This window comes from Corapipo altera, unplaced genomic scaffold, assembly GCF_003945725.1.
Source record: "Corapipo altera isolate COAL_440 unplaced genomic scaffold, ASM394572v1 301, whole genome shotgun sequence".
NCBI classification, from domain to species: domain Eukaryota; kingdom Metazoa; phylum Chordata; class Aves; order Passeriformes; family Pipridae; genus Corapipo; species Corapipo altera.
Genome location: NW_020884926.1, coordinates 1174997 through 1194053, shown reverse-complemented (window position 1 = coordinate 1194053; position 19057 = coordinate 1174997). Strand labels below are relative to the sequence as shown.

Sequence of the window (19057 nt, the reverse complement as noted above, 5' to 3'; positions counted from 1 at the left end):
GTGAGAGCGGGGGGCACATGTGTGTGAGAGCGGGGGGCACATGTGTGAGCAGGGGGCACATGTGTGTGAGCGGGGTGCACATGTGTGTGCCGAGCCCAGGGCAGCACACGTGTGTGGATCGCTGTGCCCGCAGCGCTGGGTGGGCTCGGCGGCCCCGGCGCTCCCGGCCCGCGCAGTTCTCGCCCGTCCATCGCGCTCTGCCGCCCGCGATCGCGGGGTGCGCGGGGCGTGTGCCCGCAGCGGAGCGGGCAGGGCTCTGGCAGGGCTCGGGCAGGGCTCTGGCAGGGCTCTGGCAGGGCTCACACACACGCTCCGTGCCCGTGCGAGCGCCGCTCCATTTCCCCGCTGCCAGAGATCCAGCGGCGAGAGGAAAAGCCGTCGCCCTCCCGGCCCTCCTTGGCGGCGCGGCGGTCCGTGAACCCAGCAGTTTATCCTCCCTCCCTCCTCCTCCCTCCCTCGCCGGCGCCGCCGCCGGGGCCGCGCCGCGCGCCCGCCCGTGCAGCGACTCGGCTCGGCTCGGTTCGGCTAAGTTCGGCTAAGTTCGGCTCGGTTCGGCTAAGTTCGGCAAGCCTTAGCTCCGTTCGGCTAAACTCGACAGGGCTCGGCTCGGTTCGGTTCGGCTTTGCTCGGTTCGGCCCTGCTCGGTTCCGCTCGGCTGAGCTCGGCTCTCTCCGGCAAGGCTGAGCTCGGCTGGACCCGGTTCGGCTGGACTCGGCCCGGCTCGGCTCGGCTCGGCACATCCCGGCTGGTGTCGGCGCAGAGCGAGGGGGGAGGCGGGCGCTGTTCCTGGAAGAGCCCGGCCTGGGGAGTTGGTCACATTCTTGGCCGGGATTCAATGACTGAGGCAGACACCAACAAACAGAGGGGGGGAGGCGCGGGGCGGGAGGCTGAGCCCGCCTGCATTAGCTCAGCTCGCAGGCACTCTCAGTCACTGCTGGCGAGAGGAGCGGCGAGGATGTGCGCGCTCTCCCCGCGGCTCCCCACGGCACGCCGACAGCGCCGGCAGCACTAGGGGCAGGGAGGCGACCCCAGGGACGAGGAGCCGTCCCCGGCCGAGCAGAGGGACCCCGAGGGGCAGCGGAGCCGCTCATCGCCCGTGCGGAGCCCCCGCGGCAGCGCCGAGAGCGGGGCCTTTCCTCCTGCGTTGTTCTCGCGCGGACCGAGCCTTCTGCCGCCTCCTGCTTTCTGCTTTCCTCCCCCGCGCCTTCCTCCGGTGGATATGGACAGAAGGGGGATCACTGCAGAGAAGCAGCAGCCGCCAGAACATATTTGAGCCCCGGGTGCTCGGAGCGCGGCACAGACTTTTTGTGTTTCCGTGGGTGGTGTGTGTGTGTGTGAGTGAGTGTGTGAGTGTCGGAGGTGTGGGAGGAGGGATCGGTTTGCCTGGGGGCTGGCTGAGGGGGTGAGTGCTCGGATGAAGACCTCTTTTTGCCGTGATTCTCTGCTCCATCGGGGCAGCTTGGAGACTTGGAGGGTTTGAAATTGTAACGAACCAAGAGGAAAGAAGAGAGAGACACGCATACAAAAGGATTTATTTCCTCTCCGTTAGTGGATTGCTGAGTGGGAAGGAGAAAAAAAAACAAGGGTGGGTTTGTTTTATTTTGTTCATATTTTTTTCCTTAAAAAAATCCCTTAAGTGGATTTGTACCAGGGTGGAAGATAACTGGGGATTTTTGTTGTTTGTTTTGGGAATAGAAATTAAAAAATGGAGACTGTAAGTAGAAGCAGCTTCCAGCCTCATCCAGGACTGCAGAAGACCTTGGAACAGTTTCATCTGAGCTCTATGAGCTCCCTGGGTGGCCCTGCTGCTTTCTCAGCACGATGGGCACAGGAGATGTACAAGAAAGACAATGGCAAAGACCCCGCGGAACCTGTACTGCATCTGCCCCCAATCCAGCCTCCTCCGGTCATGCCCGGTCCCTTCTTCATGCCCTCGGACAGATCCACAGAGAGGTGCGAGACCATCCTGGAAGGGGAAACCATCTCCTGCTTCGTGGTGGGTGGAGAGAAGCGGCTTTGCTTGCCCCAGATCCTGAACTCGGTGCTCAGGGACTTCTCCCTGCAGCAGATTAATTCGGTGTGTGATGAGCTGCATATTTACTGCTCCAGATGCACTGCTGACCAGCTGGAAATCCTCAAAGTCATGGGCATCCTGCCCTTCTCCGCTCCTTCCTGCGGGCTCATCACGAAAACTGACGCTGAGAGGCTTTGTAACGCCTTGCTTTATGGTGGCACCTATCCCCCCCACTGCAAGAAGGAATTCTCGAGCACAATTGAGCTGGAGCTCACGGAGAAGAGCTTCAAGGTGTATCATGAGTGCTTTGGGAAGTGTAAGGGACTCCTGGTGCCAGAGCTTTACAGTAACCCCAGCGCAGCCTGCATCCAGTGCTTGGACTGCAGGCTCATGTACCCACCTCACAAATTTGTGGTCCACTCTCACAAATCGCTGGAAAACAGGACTTGCCACTGGGGCTTTGACTCTGCAAACTGGAGATCCTATATCCTCCTCAGCCAGGATTATACTGGGAAAGAGGAGAAAGCTAGACTGGGCCAGCTCTTAGATGAAATGAAAGAAAAATTTGACTATAACAACAAATACAAGAGGAAAGCCCCCCGGGTAAGTGATGCCTGCAGTTTTAAAGGAGGTTGGGGGGAATTTCGGTAACATTCACCGATATACCCAATTTGTTACCAGCTGCTTTTCCGTGGAGTCATTTAGCAATTTTAATCGTGTTCTCCATTCTCTCTGCATGTACCGTGCTCGAGATGGCACCTTTATTTCTCTGGTTGTGTTCTGAACACGGTGGTCGGAGTTTGTTTAAATTCCATATGTGTGTTTGTATATTTTACTATACGTGGACCCTGATCTTCGAAGCCCACCACACTGCCCCAGACTTTATCTGGAAGTACGTGATTTTTGGGTCTCAAGGGCTTCATTCAGGGGTCAAGGCAAGGAAGAAGCCAGAAAAAAGGAGCGGGTACTGATGGCTCCAGACACGAGTACATTCACTTTTCTGATCGATTGCGTGTCGCCAGGGAGGGAGGTGGGGGCTCAGTGCCCTAAATGCTCGTATGGAAACGAAATGTGGCTGTTGAGAAAATAATTGTGGCAGTAATGCAGGTCACTGGTTTTCATATTAAATGTGTGGAACGTGAATGGAGAAGTCCCTGGTTTTAGAGTATCCCTGTGGAGACTGAATTTCCCCACCAGCCTGGCTTTTGTATATTGGATTATGCATGCATCCACAAATGGCTCTGTCCAGGGCCAGCTGCAGCAGCTCCCCAAGCTCTGCCGTGCCGTGCTGAGCCAGACAGCTAAAGCACATTTTTTTTAGGTGTCTCTTGTTTTTCTTTCAGTCTGAGCTGCCTTTAGATCCCAGAATCCCTGGTGTGTGGGTGGGAGGCTGCCTTGGCATCTGGCAGCGGTCCTGCTCCGCGGGCAGCAGTGCCACAGGCCTTGAGGACTCACAGACACCGGGCTGTCTGTCTGGCTCCTGGCGATGGTGCAACCGGCTGGGGATGAGCAGCTCCCTCCCGCTCCTTCCCCCGTGCGAGGGGAAAGCAAACTCCTGCTGCAGGATTGCTGCTTGGGTTCTGCCCCACTGCCAGAGCTTCCCCAACTTGGCTTTGGGTTTCTTGTGTCTGGAGTGGAAGGGCGATGCACAAGCCTCGAAAAGAGAAGCGATGTTTAAAGCCCACCGCGAATGTTCAGCAGAATTCTGAATTACCTTACCAAATACCTGTTTAAAGGGGCAGACGTACACTCTGACTGAAGCAGAGTTTTTGTTTCCAAAAAAATGCAACAAAAAATACCCAGGCAAACGCAAGGATTTTTAAAATTCCACAGCCAGCCTAGGAGGCCTAGAGAGCCCATTGCACTGGATTAGGGAGCAGAGTCCCACTCCTCCAGTCCCAGTTTCTCTCCTGCCCCCGGCTCAGTCGTTGTCCTCACCCCTCCTTTTCCTCCCCGGAGTGTCAGGACGCCGTGACAAAGCTGGGCTGTAATGAGGCACATTATCCCCGTGGTTGGAGGTGGATGTGTTTTTAATGGCTTGTCTGTTCTGTGTCAGTCATGTGCCGAGATGGAATGGTGGGACAGATGAACGTGGATGAGAGAGGAGAACATGGCTCTCCAAGTGGAGACATTTTTCATGCTGGAAAAGGAATTTTCTAGGGTGTGCTTCATTTGGGAAGCAGAATTAAGAAATTTCCACATTCTTGCTCCCGGAGGGTCCTGTGTCCCTGGCTTGGTCGTTTCCAGAGTCTAATTAAAATGAATGTTAGTAGTGGAGTGCTTTCCTTTTTCACAAGGCTTTTTGGGTGTTCTCTTCAGTTGTGTGGTTTATCCAACACCCCAGGTGAGGTTGAAGGTGGAGAACAAGAAAAAGATTATTAAATCTTGGGTTTGCCTCAGTTTTTTTGGTGACCTTTTCATAGATCCCAGTTCAGAATAAGAGAAGGACCCTTCCTCCCACCCTCGAAATCTGCATGGAGTGCAGCACTCCTTGCAGAGGGAGTTCAACACACCTGGTAGCAAATGCCAAAAATTCTGTAAGGAAATGGTGGCCATCTATTTTTTTGGAAAATTTTGCCAGAAATCCATCATCATAAAATGTCAAGTCTCCTGCATAGGTTTATTTGGAAGGTGGCAAAGAGTCCGATGGGGAAGAACAGAGGGGCAAGTGTGTGTGCTCAGATGATGGGGCACAGAAAACAGAACATTTTATCACATCCTGGGCAGAACTGGGCTTAAGTTTCAAGGCTTCTGAACTGGCCTCAGGGCTCCTATTATTTCAGTGCAGTCCTGAGGAGACCCTGACGGCGCTGGCAGAGTTTTGTACGCTTATCCTTCCTTTTCCTGAAGTCTTTTTCCATTGGGCTCAGCCAAGGGATATCATATGCTAAGGTCATTTGTGTTGTAGCAGTGCGTGCGGGTAATTACGGAGAGATTTAATCAGGCTCCAAGACTGGGAGGCTGTGGCCAGGGGCAAGGAATGGAGTAAAGTTGAGGTGCTGAGTGAGGAAATGACAGGATGGTCCCATTCTGTGTGTCTGTGTGAATTCCTGTGGGCTCTGTGAGGCTGTGGGGCTCTGGGTCTGGCTGTCTCCGGGGATGAAAGGGTGAAGCACATGTGTCTTTGTGGTGGGCTTCCTTTTTGATGTAGATCTTTGCTTTGTTCTGTTTTGTACAGAGGTGTTGGTGTGCATGGTGTGCCATAAGCTGCTGTGTCAGATTTGGGGTTTTCTGCTCTCAGGAGTGGCCTTTTTGTCAGTGTTTTAAATTTCTTCCTTTCTCTGTGTGTAGACACGTTGCTTTGTGTGCTGTGTCTCCCTGGGGCTCTGGTAGGATTTTGGTAGCATGGGATGCATATGACCATTTTTATGGCTGTTCAAGCAGCAGCGAGTTCTTTGACCTTTTCGTGTGTCTTCATGAGGTTTCTGTGATGAGGTCTGTAGATTTCTGCCAGCACAGCTCTGCCTTTTAAGGGTCTGACTTAAATGGAGGAGCTGGGTTGGCACAAACCCCTGTTGCAGATTCAGCGTAGTGGCAGAACTGCCTTTTTTCCTCTCTCTCTCTCTCTCTTTTTTTTTCCCTTTTTTCCTTGGTGTGGTTTTAAAGCTGTGCTACAAGGCGTAGCTTTTCCTAGATATTTCATTCCCTATGCATATTTCTGTATGCATCAAGTATCTGCTGTGCATATCCCTCCATCTGTACTGGGAGAGGGATGTGTGGATGTCGATATCTCGTCTCTCGGTCAGTTGGGTGGGTTGAACAACTCCTGGTGCCTGGTCTTGCCACTTGCAGAAGCTTTTGTCTTAACCAAAAACTGGAGGGAGTTGTGACAACTGGAGTCCCCAGTACAGCAGGAACTGTAGAGGCCTCAATCACTTTTCTTACCTTCTTCTAAGATTTTGATTTTTATATCCTCCCTATTCATGCTTGGATGAATGATTTACCTCCCATAAGGTCTTTCACCTTCCTGCCACTTCCCAAAGCTCCTTCTTGTCTTGAGCCACATGATAATTTCTCCATTTGGCTTATTTTGTTTCCTTCACTGGGTTTTTCACCTTCTTGCATGCTCATGCAGGTGTTCTACTCTGCTTTCTCTCTGGTCCTTCAGAGCCTCCCTGCACCAATGTGGCTTTTACTCGTGTGGGTGTCCTGTCTCCCTACCTGTCTCTCATTTCATCCACCACTACTGGTGGATGGAGCACAACCACTCCATTCTGGGGTATTTCTAGAAATCTAAAATGTGAATAACTTGACAGGGTTGCAAAACAGGGTCCTAGAAATTCCCCGTCAGTGCCAAAGCCTTTCTGTTGAGCTCAGTAGCTGGTGCTTGGTGAGTGTGTTGTTGTGGGGTAGATCTGGCCTTGGTGTGTCCTGGCTTAACACCAGGATGCTGCCCTCGCCCTGAATTAGTTCAGACACAGCCCTGAAGGCTCTGCTGGCTGCTGTTCCCAGAGCAGGAGGGTGGGTTTGACTCTGTGTCTTTTGAAGCCCCTTCTCCCAGCCCTGCCCCGAGCGCCGCTGGCCGGCACGTGGAGCTTCCCTGGCCGGTGCCAGACCCGGCAGAGCTGTGTGTGAGCAGGGCCCGGGGAGGGGGAGCTGTCCCTGCACACCCACACGGCAGCAGCGCCCCGTTCCCACGGTTCCAGTCCCAGCAGCACTTCTATGAAGGAGCTGGAAGCCAGGAGCAGCGCTCTGGGTACTGACACACAAATGAGCACAGGAGGCCTCCCACTGTATTTCACAACCCGGCGCTGCCACAACACGCAGCTCGCTCAGCTGGGGAAGGTTTAGCCAGGTCAAGTGTGCAGCTCAATCAAAGGACCAAAATTGCTGCAAGTGGAAAAGCGCAGTGGAGGCAGGCTGTGGGCTTTTAGGTGTTGCCCAGGGGTTGCTGTGCTGTGCTTTATGGCCACCTGAAAGGCTGCAGGAGTAGAGCTGGGATGTGTGTCTTGTCCTAGAGTCCTGCCTCCTGGCAGTAGTAATCTTTATTTGTTAATAGGATCTGTCCTACAGTAGGTGTAGCAGAGAGATTCTGAGTTTATTCACTGGCAGTGGTGGTCAGATTGCAAGATGGGTTTAATGGATTTATTCTTCTTGGTACAAAGCCACTGGATAAATATTCTTCAAAAATTTTTGCCCAAGGACTGAGGGTTTAGTTGTTTTCTGATGGAGTACTGAAGTCATGTGTTCTCTTACCCCCTGTTCAAGAGTTATTTTAGAGATTCTCCAGTAAAAATTTTCAAGTCCCTAAAGCAAAGGCGCTGGTGTTTTGGGGCAGTAGTTTAGTTCAGAAGCCTTTTACATCATAAAAGCTGAACTTCAAAAGCAATACCACGCTGAAATGAAATCCCGTGTACCCGAGGAGGTGTCAGTCTTGGAGCAAACATCAGCATTTTTTCCCAAGCGTGCAAACAGTTCTACAGATGTTGTAGGCCGAGAACAAAGCAGCAGGTACGTGCATGTGTGTTGGACAGAGAGTGTGCCGCACATGATCTAATGGTGTTGAGTCAACCACGGCTCTCTCTTGCTCCAGAACAGTTCCCGAGTTCCTCAAGTCAGTTCTCTTGCATTAGGGAGGGAATTATATGCAATCTCTGCTTTTGAAAATCGCTGCCTAAAATATTTAAACCTCTGCCTCTCCCTTCATTGTCTGGGCCGTCTCACTTGCCTCTCCATTTCTGTGGTTTCGGGCTTGGCCGTGTGTTCTGCCCAAACAGTAGCGAGCTTTGAAGCCGCGTGTAAACACAGTTGATTTTTTGGATGTGTCGGGAGCCCGACACCTGGGCCGTGCCAGGCCCTGGGCCCGGTTATCTCGGGGCTGGCTGACCCGCCGGGCCGTGTTTGCACTTGCCAGAGGCGCGTTGGGATCCGTGCTGTCAGAGCATCTGGAGGCGTCTGCGCGAGCGTGTCCGGGCAGCGCAGCGGGCGCAGCCCTGAGCCCTCATCCTTATCTGCACCTTCCTGCAGCACTGCTGGGGCTCTGGGGCACAGCCAGGGGGTGAGCCCAGCAGGGCTCGGCTGCCTGAAGAGCTGCACTGTCCGTCCTCACTGAGAACTCAGTTATTTCCACCTGTGGAGGGGTCTGCATGGACTGAGGGCAGCGAGCAGTGGGCTGGGGATGACTGGGGATGGAGCTCACAGTGCTGGCTCAGCTGGCCAAACTCCTTTACTGTGACAGGAAGAACTGTCTCCACGTGTCCATTCTTAGACACACAAGTTTTTTTAAAATTTGGTTTGATTTGCTTGTCTTGGTTTGTTTTTTTTTAAAGCATACTTTGGACTTGGCACTGGAATTCCTATTGAGAGGGAACTGTCGTGGAGCAGTGGCACTAAATCCAACAGGGGTTCTTGGAAAGAAAGTAGAGCTTAGGCAAAAGTGATTTGGACTGGATTGTGGAGAATCTATTGATAGAATCCTGTCAATTACTAGGCCGATCTATTTTGGCTGAGTGGCCATAGAGCACTTAATTCAAATTGATCTTCACATACAGGAAGCATTACTTTAAAATGTAGTAATATAGCATGGTTTTGTTTTAAATCTGTCAATTAGAGTATGTGTGTTAATGATACATTTTATTAGGTAATATCTACTTTGTTTACATAAGTTTTATGAATCTAGGTAATGTGTAATATAAATTAATAAATCAGCACCAATTTTTTAATGCTATTTCACTCTATCTGTCTCTAGTATAGGCAGTTTGTGTTCTTGGAGAACAATTTCAGAGAAGCAAGTTTGCTCTGGAAAGATGTGCTCTGGGCCCTTACCTTCCCTGTTTTCACTTTGTGTAGTCCTGTATGTCTTACATTTCATTGCCAGTGTAGAGATTCAGGCTCAGATCGTTACTGAGATCACCTGCTCCTGGATCTTCTGGAACACACAAGGTTAATCCTGGGGTTTGGGGCCGGTTCTACAGCTCTCACTCCAGCAATCAGCCCATAGTAATTGGAACCAGTTCACCCACAAACCACAGCACTCCTGTGTGTCTCAGGCTCCTGCCTGTGTGTTCACTGGCACCAGAGACCGGGGGCAGATTCTGAACCAGAACGTGCCAGTGTTGAGGCAAAGGGGCTTCACAGGGTTTATGGCCTGACCTGGTATTTGCAGGACTGTGCTGAGTCCGAGAACCTGCAGTTCTGCTGCTGCAGTGTTTTCATTTTGCTCATTAGCAAGGATTAATAACCAAGTTTGGTGCTCTGATCCCGGCAGGTCTCACTGAATGGGGCAGCACTTTCTCCAGCTGGGAGCTGCACTCAGCCTGAGAGGGTTTTGTCTGCTGGTCACTGTGTACAAGACTGGTTTTGAAGGTTTTGGTACAGATCTAACAGGGTCAGTTCTTCCCTTCCTGTATTTAAGATCTGTCCATTTTTGTTTATTTTATTTTTTTTTACCAGTGAGGAAATATGTCTGTAGTTGGGATAAGGGCCAGCCTTTTTCTCTGATACAAATTCAAGGCCCACAAACTTGGCCTCAGAGCCGTGTCAGGTGCAGTTGTTGAGCAGTGGATCTCGGTGCTGGGCAGTCCTGGATGACAGGGACTGGCTGTGCTTTGACTTCTGGTTGGATGAGGTGACAAAAGCACTGGCACTAACTGGAGCTCTGATCCTGTCAGAGTGTGAGGGACAGACAGAGCTCCTCTGGAAGCCAGTGGGAATTCCCATATGTGGAGCTCTTATCAGCTCCATCTCTGATTTGGTTGCTATCACATAAAACTGGGCTTCTCCAGCAGTGGGTGCATATTTAACACAACCTGATAAGCTGCATAGTCATATGTTCTGGGAAATGAGACAGGTCCTGCCACTCCTTTACTCGTTCTAACAGTCCTGTGTAAAGAGTCAGGGAGGATGTACATGAGGCTTGAGATTGTGTGTGTGTGAAAACTGCAGCATCATTCTGGAGGTAAACAGCAAAGGGGCTAATCAATAACTTGGGTTCCGGCTCTGTTGTTTATTGATTTATGTGTGGTTACCTTTGCACATGCTTTGTAGAAAATGTGACTTTTATGTTTGGTTTTCTTTTTTTTTTAAATAGAAATGGAAACAGTTTCTGTTCTGGTATGAGAAGCAGTGGCACTGGGAGCACAAGGACTGCTTAGGCTCTAAGGATTAAAAGACCAGCAGCAACATTAACAAAATCAAGTCCAGCCTAGTGTTTGCCTTTTCCTCGGGAAGGTTTCAGTGAGGGATTTGGGGGACCCTGTGCTTTGTTCCTCACCCGCCTCCAGTCAGTGGTATCGTTTTAGAGAATAAGGTCATTGACTTGGATTGCTTCTTGGTTTCTCAACCCTTTTCACCAGCCAGTTTGTGTAATGTCTGTCTGAAACATTGAGTAAGGGCATTGAAATAGCAGACAGGATATCAAGTGTTCGGAAGTCTGGGTTAAGTATAACAGACAGTTCTGGCTGGTGAAAGGGGAGCAGCCCCTGGAGCTCCGGCACAGCTCAGTCTCTGTGGAAACCACACACTCGGGGCTCTGCATCCCTGTCCCAGCTTCTCCCCTCTGTTCCCTCCACACCCAGATAATTAATCGTGTGTGGGTGCACCTCTTTTCTAGAGATGTCTTCCTCGTTTCTTAGTGGCACAGAATTGTATGTAATAATGTCTCTTTCTAAGGATTACATAAGTTGAAGATGATTTCTCCACTGGGAGAATTATGCAAGTTTAAACTGAAATGTATTTAGAAAGCTTTTATGTGTGTGTTTTCTGACTCGCAATGCAGAGGGTGATTTATTTGCATCCTTAATTGAACAACATCTGTTAGGGTTGGAAGAAAAACCATTTCGTGTGTTTTCACTGCCATATCCTGCATTTTGATGCAGTCCTTTACCCACATTACCTACGTTACAGGTGCTGGTTCTTCTTGCCCAGGTACTGCTGGGCACTCGAGTTGGATGTTCTGGGCTCTGCAGAATTGCTGATGCACACCTGCAGTGGTGTTTTCTTTGAATTGTCAGATGTCACAGAACCACTGGGGTCGGAGAAGTCCTCCCGGATCATCGAGTCCAACCTCTGACAGATCCCCACCTTGTCAACCAGCCCAGAGCATTAAGGGCTATTTAAGAAGTCATTGCCTTTGCTGCCATTAAAAAGCCTCAAATACTCCAGCAGTGCTGCTCTTGGGAATCTCTGACCATTCAGTGAGAATGTTCCTGCTGCCCTTCAGCAACCCTGGGCTGGTTTGTGTCACACAGGAGGAGACAGTTCTGCCGTCGGGAGCGTTCACTGAACTGGAAGGGGCCAAAAGAACTTGTTCCCACGGGAATTTCTGTTTGTGTGGCTGTGTCCTGCCCCCCAGAACCTGCCCTCTTCCCCTTCCCGAGGGTGCACAGGTCTGGAGGGCTGTCCCTGCATTTCCAGTGGCACAAGTGGCATTGGGATGGTCGTTGTCCTTCCATCCCTCTGTAATCCCGGAGTGCTGGGACTCCACACAGGTGCTGGTTTCAGGATCTAGCTCACAAAATTAGTTCTGCTGACTATTAAAAAATACAGGTTGTGCAGGGATCCTGCTGCTTCCTCAGGCAGAGGTTGCAGCAGCACCAATTAGAAGCAGTGAATTACTTTAAATAATTAAAAAACTCTGTAAGTATAACATTTCTCTGGGTTCTATGTTTTTTTGCAAGTGCCTTTAAAAAGAAAAAAAACCCAACAAAATCCTCAAGATCATCCATGTTTACATATTTATAGGGATAAAATAGGTTTGGAGCTTTTATACAGAGTAATGGACTGAAAAGTCAGAAAATACACAGTATTAAGGCTAAAATGTGGTTTGGTTTTGGTAACCTTTGCTGATGTAATGGTTTTCAGATTTACACTTTCCATTTTAGGAATTTCTCATGAAATTACACGTTAAACACGAGTTTCTGAAGCACCATCATTCCACAGCTGGAAAACTTACCTGGCTTGAAAGATAAATGTCATTCCAAAAAAAAAAAAAAGAAAATAAAAAAAGTTGTCGTTCATAACTCTCCACTGGCAGTTTCAGTTTACTCAGTGAATTCTCTCACCCGTGCTGGTGTGATTTAGAAATACTCCTTTGAAATAACTGTGCTGAGAGTGGTGCTGGGAAAAGTTAATCAGGCTCAGGAGCCCAAACTGCAGCATTAGGCCCCTCATTGATACTCCTTTGTTCCCGTTCAGTCACTAATAAGGAACATGCCATGCAGTGAGTGCTCGCATTAATATAGCCAAAGATTTAGTTTTATTTGGCTTTCTGCCCTTTTTTTGCCACAACAGTGTAGTTCTTTGTAAAACCAGTGGAGCCAGATAACCTTTGGGCCATATTCAGTGGCAGACAGTGATAAAGGTGGTGTAAAGTGCTCTATTTTACTATCAGTGAATGTGCAGAACTGCTGCTCAAAGGCCTTGGCCTGCAGATGAGGTGTTCCTTTTCTGACACCTTAATGTCTGCAAACATTTCTGTGAAAATCTTTTTTTTATTATGGATTCATTGATCCTTCTTTTGCCCTGTTGATTCTGGAGCAAAGATTGTGTGTAAGACTACTGAGTTCTGAGGGGAATTATATTTTTATTATTATATAATTTTATGATTTTATTACATAAAGTTATGAATACAAAGAAAAATAAGTGATTCGTAGAGGAAAAGAGAGTCAGCAATGCTGTAACTACTATTTGCTTATATTTGTTGTATGACTTGCATTCATTATATGTAGCAATAACTTACTCATGTCTTTTAAGTAAATTTGGTCTTTTTGCAGTTTTTTAACAATTAGCCCAGCCCTGATGAGGCCTGAATGAATATCATCTGCACACCTGTTTAATATTAAAGATGAGGCATTCAGTGCTTTGTGGCTTTAGCTTGAAATTCAAGTTGCTTTGAGTCATCCCTTTAGTCTTTTGTTTGGGTGGAAAAAAGGAGTGGCAGCGAAGGGCCTGCAGCTAAGAAATGAAAGAGTTGAATTAGGTTTTAGAAATGTTAGTCTTGGCATTTGGGACATTTGCATTTGTACAGATCGTCACGCTTCGCTCGGTGGATGGAGCAGCTCCGTGCTGGGGGTGACAAATGTGCCCCGTCCCAGTCACCCCAGTCACCCCACACTGGGACACTGCACTGGGAGGGTGGCACAGAGCCGGGCTGGGGGGCTCTGGAGCTGGGCTGGGGGCTCTGGAGCTGGGCTGGGAGGGTGGCACAGAGCTGGGCTGGGAGGGTGGCACAGAGCTGGGCTGGGGGGCTCTGGAGCTGGGCTGGGAGCTCTGGAGCTGCTCTAGGGGCTCTGGAGCTGGGCTGGGAGCTCTGGAGCTGGGCTGGGGGCTCTGGAGCTGGGCTGGGGGGGGGGGGGCTCTGGAGCTGGGCTAGGGGCTCTGGAGCTGGGCTGGGGGCTCTAGAGCTGGGCTGAGGGCTCTGGGCTCTTGTCTCCACCAGCTCCCTGGCCATGGGTCACTGTCCCACCTGCATTTCCATGCTGTGGGGCACAGCTGACCTGGTTTTTTTCCTGCCAGCAGCTCCTGGTTCTCAGAACCAGAGAACTCCACTGAAGGCAGGTGGACTCAATGGGACTGGAATTGCTGCAGAAGAATTGCAGTGCTCTCCTGGTTTACTTGTTCTGGCTTAGTTTGTGAAGCTTCATCGGGTCAGGAGAAGCTCCAGTGACACAGAGGGGATGGTGTGTGGGGATGTTCCCAGCAGGAACATCTTCCCTGGGATCAGGGCTGGGCGTTGGTGTTCTGTCACTGCACTGTGCAGTGCAGGAGTTACACTGCTGGGTTCATGGTGAGGGTGAACTCCTGCCATCAGAGAAAAGAGAGAAGATTGGAAATGTCTTTGAGGTCCCGACCCCGAGGGTCTCCCCCCAGCTCTCCTGGCCTGGATGCCGTGGGGATGATCCACATGGCACGAGCAGGAGCTGATGCAGGGAAAGGGGAGAACCAGGAGCTGCCCTGGAGCCCTGAGTGCCCCCAGTGCCTGAGCTCAGGGCAGGCTGTGTTTGACTCCACTGAGCCAACTTCTCCGAATGGGCCTTGGAGTGGAAATCACTTCCAGGGTACCCAGTTCTCCTCACTGGTGATAATCTGAGGGCCAAATTCTGCTGAGATTTTAGAAGTGACTGTTTGAGTAATTAATGGGATTTCAGTGGAGAAGTCTTATTTCTACATCTGAATTCCACTCTTACAAATTTACACGCAAATGTATAATTTAGGTTTCTAAAAAATTTATCAAATTTGCCCTCGTTAGCTGGACTAATTTATTGGTGCAGTTTTCTCTTATTATAACTTGATTTGATTTCAGTAGAGTCACACAAAACTCCACATATTTCTTTGTTTCTAAGAGGGATGCTCATTCATGTGCTTGTAAAAGAGCAGCTGGATCCCATCTTGGCAGATGTGAAACCCATACATTGAAATTGCTGTATTTTTTGTATGTGGGTTCTTTTCCTTGAAAAAAATTCTCTTTTATTAATTAGCCCTCCCCCCTTTTGAACTTTTTTGCTCTCTCAGTCAAAATCATAATTCCCTGTGACATCAGAATTAATTGCTGTAGACAGTTTGATGTCACAAAGTGAGTATTTGTTCTCAGAGAAGAGAAATACGGAGACACACAAATTCTGTTTCAGACAAATTTCTTAACTCAGAAAAGGTTGCTTGGTTTTTGTTTTCATTCTAAAAGTTTGTGAAGCCCAGCCTGGCAGGGCCATGGCCCGGAGGAGGAGTTTACAGAAGTAGGTTCATCATTCCCAGCTCCGTGGCTCCTCTTCCTGCTGCTTTGGACACGCTGGTGGTGCTGCTTTTTCTTCTTTCTTTTTTTTTTTTGGGTTGTTTTTGTTTGTTGGTTTGGTTTTTCTCCCCAAGCTCCTTCTCTCGGCTCAGTGCCCGAGAGCATCTCGGGATTTCCCTTTTGCTGAATGAGCTGCTTGTTGGAGAAGGGAGGAAGTAAGGTCCCTTCTGGAATAGGAGGGGGTGGAGGGTGGGGAAATGTCCTGTTTCATATGCAAAGCACACTGAACTGAAAAAAAGCCCACATGAAACCCCTTTAACAAAACCACCCATGTCACAGACTGGCAGAGCAGCTGCTGGCTTTGTTAGGGAGAATATTAATGTTTCAAAGTCTCACAGAACCTTTTAAAAATGAGATGAAGAATGAAATTTATTCTTTTTTTAAGACAGAAGCTGAGGTAAAAAAAAATTATCTCCTTATCAATATCTGTGAATGGAATGTGTACACAACTGATGTGACACCAATGTGCACAACAAAGTCAACTCTTCTTTTGGAGCCTGGAATGTAAGAGTGGCCCTGATCCTTCACTTCTCATAAACTATTGCAGTGGTGAAAGAACTCTCACTGAAAAAGCTGATCATTAAGAGGAACAACTCCTGGAACTGGCCTTTTTTCCAGTGTGGGGAAGTTGTGTTCTTGACTCTTGAGTCCTCACCCACTTAAAAAAAAATCACCATCTGACATCCTTGGAGCAGAACTTCTGCCAGGCTGGTTTCATCCTGCACCCTTTGGGTCATTTGGGAATGGCAGAGCTGGCAGATTGTTGCCCCTTTTCCTTGGCTGGGTGATCCAAGAGTCAAAGCGTTTCTTCCCTGCTACAAGTTGGAAAGTTTGCTCAATCCTTCCCTTAAACCCGCCCCAAGTTCAGTGCCAGAGAGGGGCAGGCATGGGTAACTTTTTCTGCTACAGTTATAGAAATTTCTGCAGTTATAGAAAGGAAAGTATTTGGGTTTTTCGAGTAGAAACGGATTCTATTGGATGTAAACCCATTTCTGAGAGTTACTGGGAGCTGTGTAGGTGAGCAGGTTTATCACAGGTTAAACATGGCTGGAAAACCTTTGCTGTAGTTCTGAATATTCCTGGGGGAATAGTGGCTGACTGCAGTGGGTTCTGTTCTGGTGTTCCTCACGAGAACGTGTTGAAAATTCCTGTTTCATTCAGAAACTTGTGTTGCTTTTTCTTATTACCCTTAGTTTATGTTGCTGAGCTGCCTCCTGCACAAGGAAGTGCTTGTGTAATGCCCAAGCCATTCCCATTCCTCACTGAATGATATGCAAATCTAGTCAATTAAGCAGGGGGGATTTAATTAGCAGTTTAAGTTCATGTGTGAAGTGTCTTGCCTTAATTACTTAACAGTTTTGTTGCAAATTTGCTAAGGTTTTTTTTTTTTTTCCCACAGAACTATCAAAACTGTGATTTTATTTATTTATTTATTTAATTTTTTTGGTAGCATATTCAAATACTGAGCATTGTCCAGTGCATTTAACCTTTGTATGTGTGTGTCCCTCTCTTTGTACAGCTCTTTTCAAGACTGGGGGGACAAAGCAAAACTGTGGTCATTGTCTCAGAGCAGAACAATACATTAAGGAAAAAGAGGAAGGAATTTTGGAGTGAAAGGCCATTTATTTGTTAGTTTTTTAGCCAGATGACAGCATTATGGCAGAATCTGTGTAAGGGCCCCAGTATGGTTGTCATGATTATAATAAATGGTGGCTTTTATTTCATGTTCTCTCTGGCCAAGGTGCTTTCCTCAATCTGTGGCTGTGTCAGGGGCTTGCAGTGATGGAAGTAACTCAATATTAACACAAACAGGACTTTTTGTGCTGATGTCCAACCGGGTGGGTTTTCATCTCCCATCTCCTCCTTGGACTCTCTGAGCACATGGGGGTGGCACCACTGAATGTGGGGATGAGCAGATCCCTGCTGGTCTCACTTCTTTCAGAAGGCCCAGGAGTGTGTGCTCAGTGATCCCACTAAAGGATCTCAGGCTCCTTACAGCCAACCTTTGTTCCTGGAGTTTGGAGGTGACACCACAGGACCCCTGGGAAGCTGGGAAGGAGGGAGCTGGGTGGCAGGATGATGCTGAGCGGGATTTGCCCAGAGGAGCCCTCAGGAGCACATCTGGTCTCTGTGGCTTCTCCAGAGGCCCCTGAGGGTGGAGGTGCTGTGGTTTTATGGTGGGAGGGTTTGATTGCAGCCTCACTCCAGGCTGTGGATGGAGCCTCCTGAACCCTGATCCACAGGGGAGCCTTTCTGGGCTGGGCTGGCAGTGTCCATCTCTCGGTGTCCCGTGGCAATGCTGACTGGGGTTCCTTCTGGTGCCCCTTGGCTCCGGGGCCCATCAGGGATGTGCAGGCACGGGGAGAGGCTGAGAAGGAACAACACCAGCTTCCAGAACAGTGATCCCCAGGGGTACAGGTGTGATGGCTTTGAAGGAGCTGTTCTTTAGGATCTGACAGAACTTCTTCATTTCCCATCAGCACAGTGGGAAGTTTTGCTTATTTGTTTCCCACAAGGCACAAACCACCTTTGACTTTCCTGTGGTGTAGCAGTGACATCCTTCAGTTTAAAGCTTTCAGGCTTGAAAACGGGGCAGGAGTTTGAGGCACAAGGACAGGAAAGCACTGCATTAGCTCTAGTGGCTGGTTCTCACATCTGGGCATCGTGGAGAGGACAGATTGTAAATAATTCAGGGCCCAGATTGAATTGTCTGCAGCAGCAGCGTTGTTACAGTCCCTTTGGTCAGCAGACACCCAGTCTGGGCAAAAGGCTGGGGTGCTCATGTTTCCTGCAGGTCCTGGGGTTAAAGGATCCTGTTTAAAGATTTACTGTAGCCCCCGATGATGGGAAATTCACCCTATTAATAATTCCTTTGATGAAAACAGAAGAACCGTGTCTGAACTCCTCCTTTCGTTTATCTGCTCATTGTAAATTGCTTTTGTGAAACAAAGCGGTGTTAGAAAGAATGAAAATACTGAATAAAGAATAAAAATACTGCTCTTCTTCCAAGCAGGCCCTGAAATGCAAAGTTGCCTCCCCCACCCCAACCCCCAGTACTAGTGGAAATGTTGCAGAATACTGGAATACAAAGTACTTCTCCCTCTCCATGGACTTGCAGTGCATTTTATATCAGCCTGTTCAGGTCTTACCTCCTGAGCACAATGGAAGGGGGGCTCAAGAAAGCAAAAGTTATCAAAAAACATGGGGTGGCCTGACCTGTTTGGTTTCCAAACAGAAGAGAAAAATGCTGGGACTCAGAATTTTCATGCTGCTTTTAAAATTTCATACCACTTCTAAAAATGTGATAGTATAAAATATCCACTTTCAGCTGGATGTGTTCACTCTTCAGTTTTTGGGTGCTTTTCCACGCCGCGTTCTGGGGGCGTTTTCTGCGAATTTATTGTTATTATTATTAATCTTATTAAGATCCTGCCTCGGTGCCAGGATATTTTTAAAGAGAATTTCTTTCCAGTTCAGCCAGGGCAGCCCCTTTTGTTGAACCTCCTTTTGGATGGTGTTCCCATGTGCTGCAAAGGCGCTGACACATGACCTCGTTACACATAGAAAATCCTAAATGTCCTGCCCCTTGCCAAACCTATCACAAAACTACCCATCACCCCCTTTTCAGGATCCCAGATGGTAAATAGCAGCAGGAGGTGAAAGGGGAGCTTTGTCTCCATTCTGAGGCCTGTTTTAAGTATTCTGTGTCTGTCTGTATCCCTCTGCTTTTCCCACTCTGCCCATAAATTAGCAAGCCAGCTTTCCTGACAAGGGAAGACAAAATGTCCATAAGCTGCAGTAACATCACCTACTCAAGAGGACGTTTTTGAACAGTTTCATTTATTTGATTGTGAGCTCTTCCTTTGGGCAGAACTTCTGCCTGCCCTGCTCGCTGCAGCACGGAGGGAGAGGCAGCTCTTCCCAAATCCCACAATGTCTGTGGCTCATGGAGATTTACCTACAGACAGAAAAGAACAAACCAAAAAAAACTGAAAAGATCTGCTTGTCTGGTTCTGGTGTTTTTATAAAGCCAAAGTTGCAGGAGAAGCAGCAGTTCCTGCCGGAGGGGGGATGCTGGGAGCAGCTGGGAGCTGAGTTAGGAAGGGATTTATCAGGCAGGGAGTGAGGGGAGCTGGGATATGGGCAGTGAGGAGCTGGGATATGGGCAATGAGGAGCTGGGATATGGGCAGTGAGAGGAGAAGGGATATGGGCAGTGAGGAGCTGGGATATGGGCAGTGAGGAGCAGGGATGGGAAGTGAAGGGAGTGAGATATGGGCAGTGAGGAGCTGGGATGACCAGTAAGGAGCTGGGATGT

At 48.9% G+C, this 19057-nt stretch overlaps 1 protein-coding gene across 2 annotated transcripts in view; it reads left to right on the top strand.

Annotated features, from left to right (window-relative positions):
- Positions 1-819: 819 nt before the first annotated feature.
- The window catches only part of SKI (SKI proto-oncogene), a 94885-nt gene continuing 76647 nt past the window's right edge, over positions 820-19057 (top strand). Inside the window, exons 1-2 of one of the 2 annotated variants that reach the window (XM_027658125.1) lie at positions 820-1585; positions 1696-2617. In XM_027658125.1, coding sequence (XP_027513926.1) covers positions 1706-2617 — 912 coding nt within the window. In that variant the 5' untranslated portion in view covers positions 820-1585; positions 1696-1705. Of the gene's footprint in view, positions 2618-19057 lie in introns of both variants that reach the window. The other variant, XM_027658127.1, reaches the window with a different exon arrangement.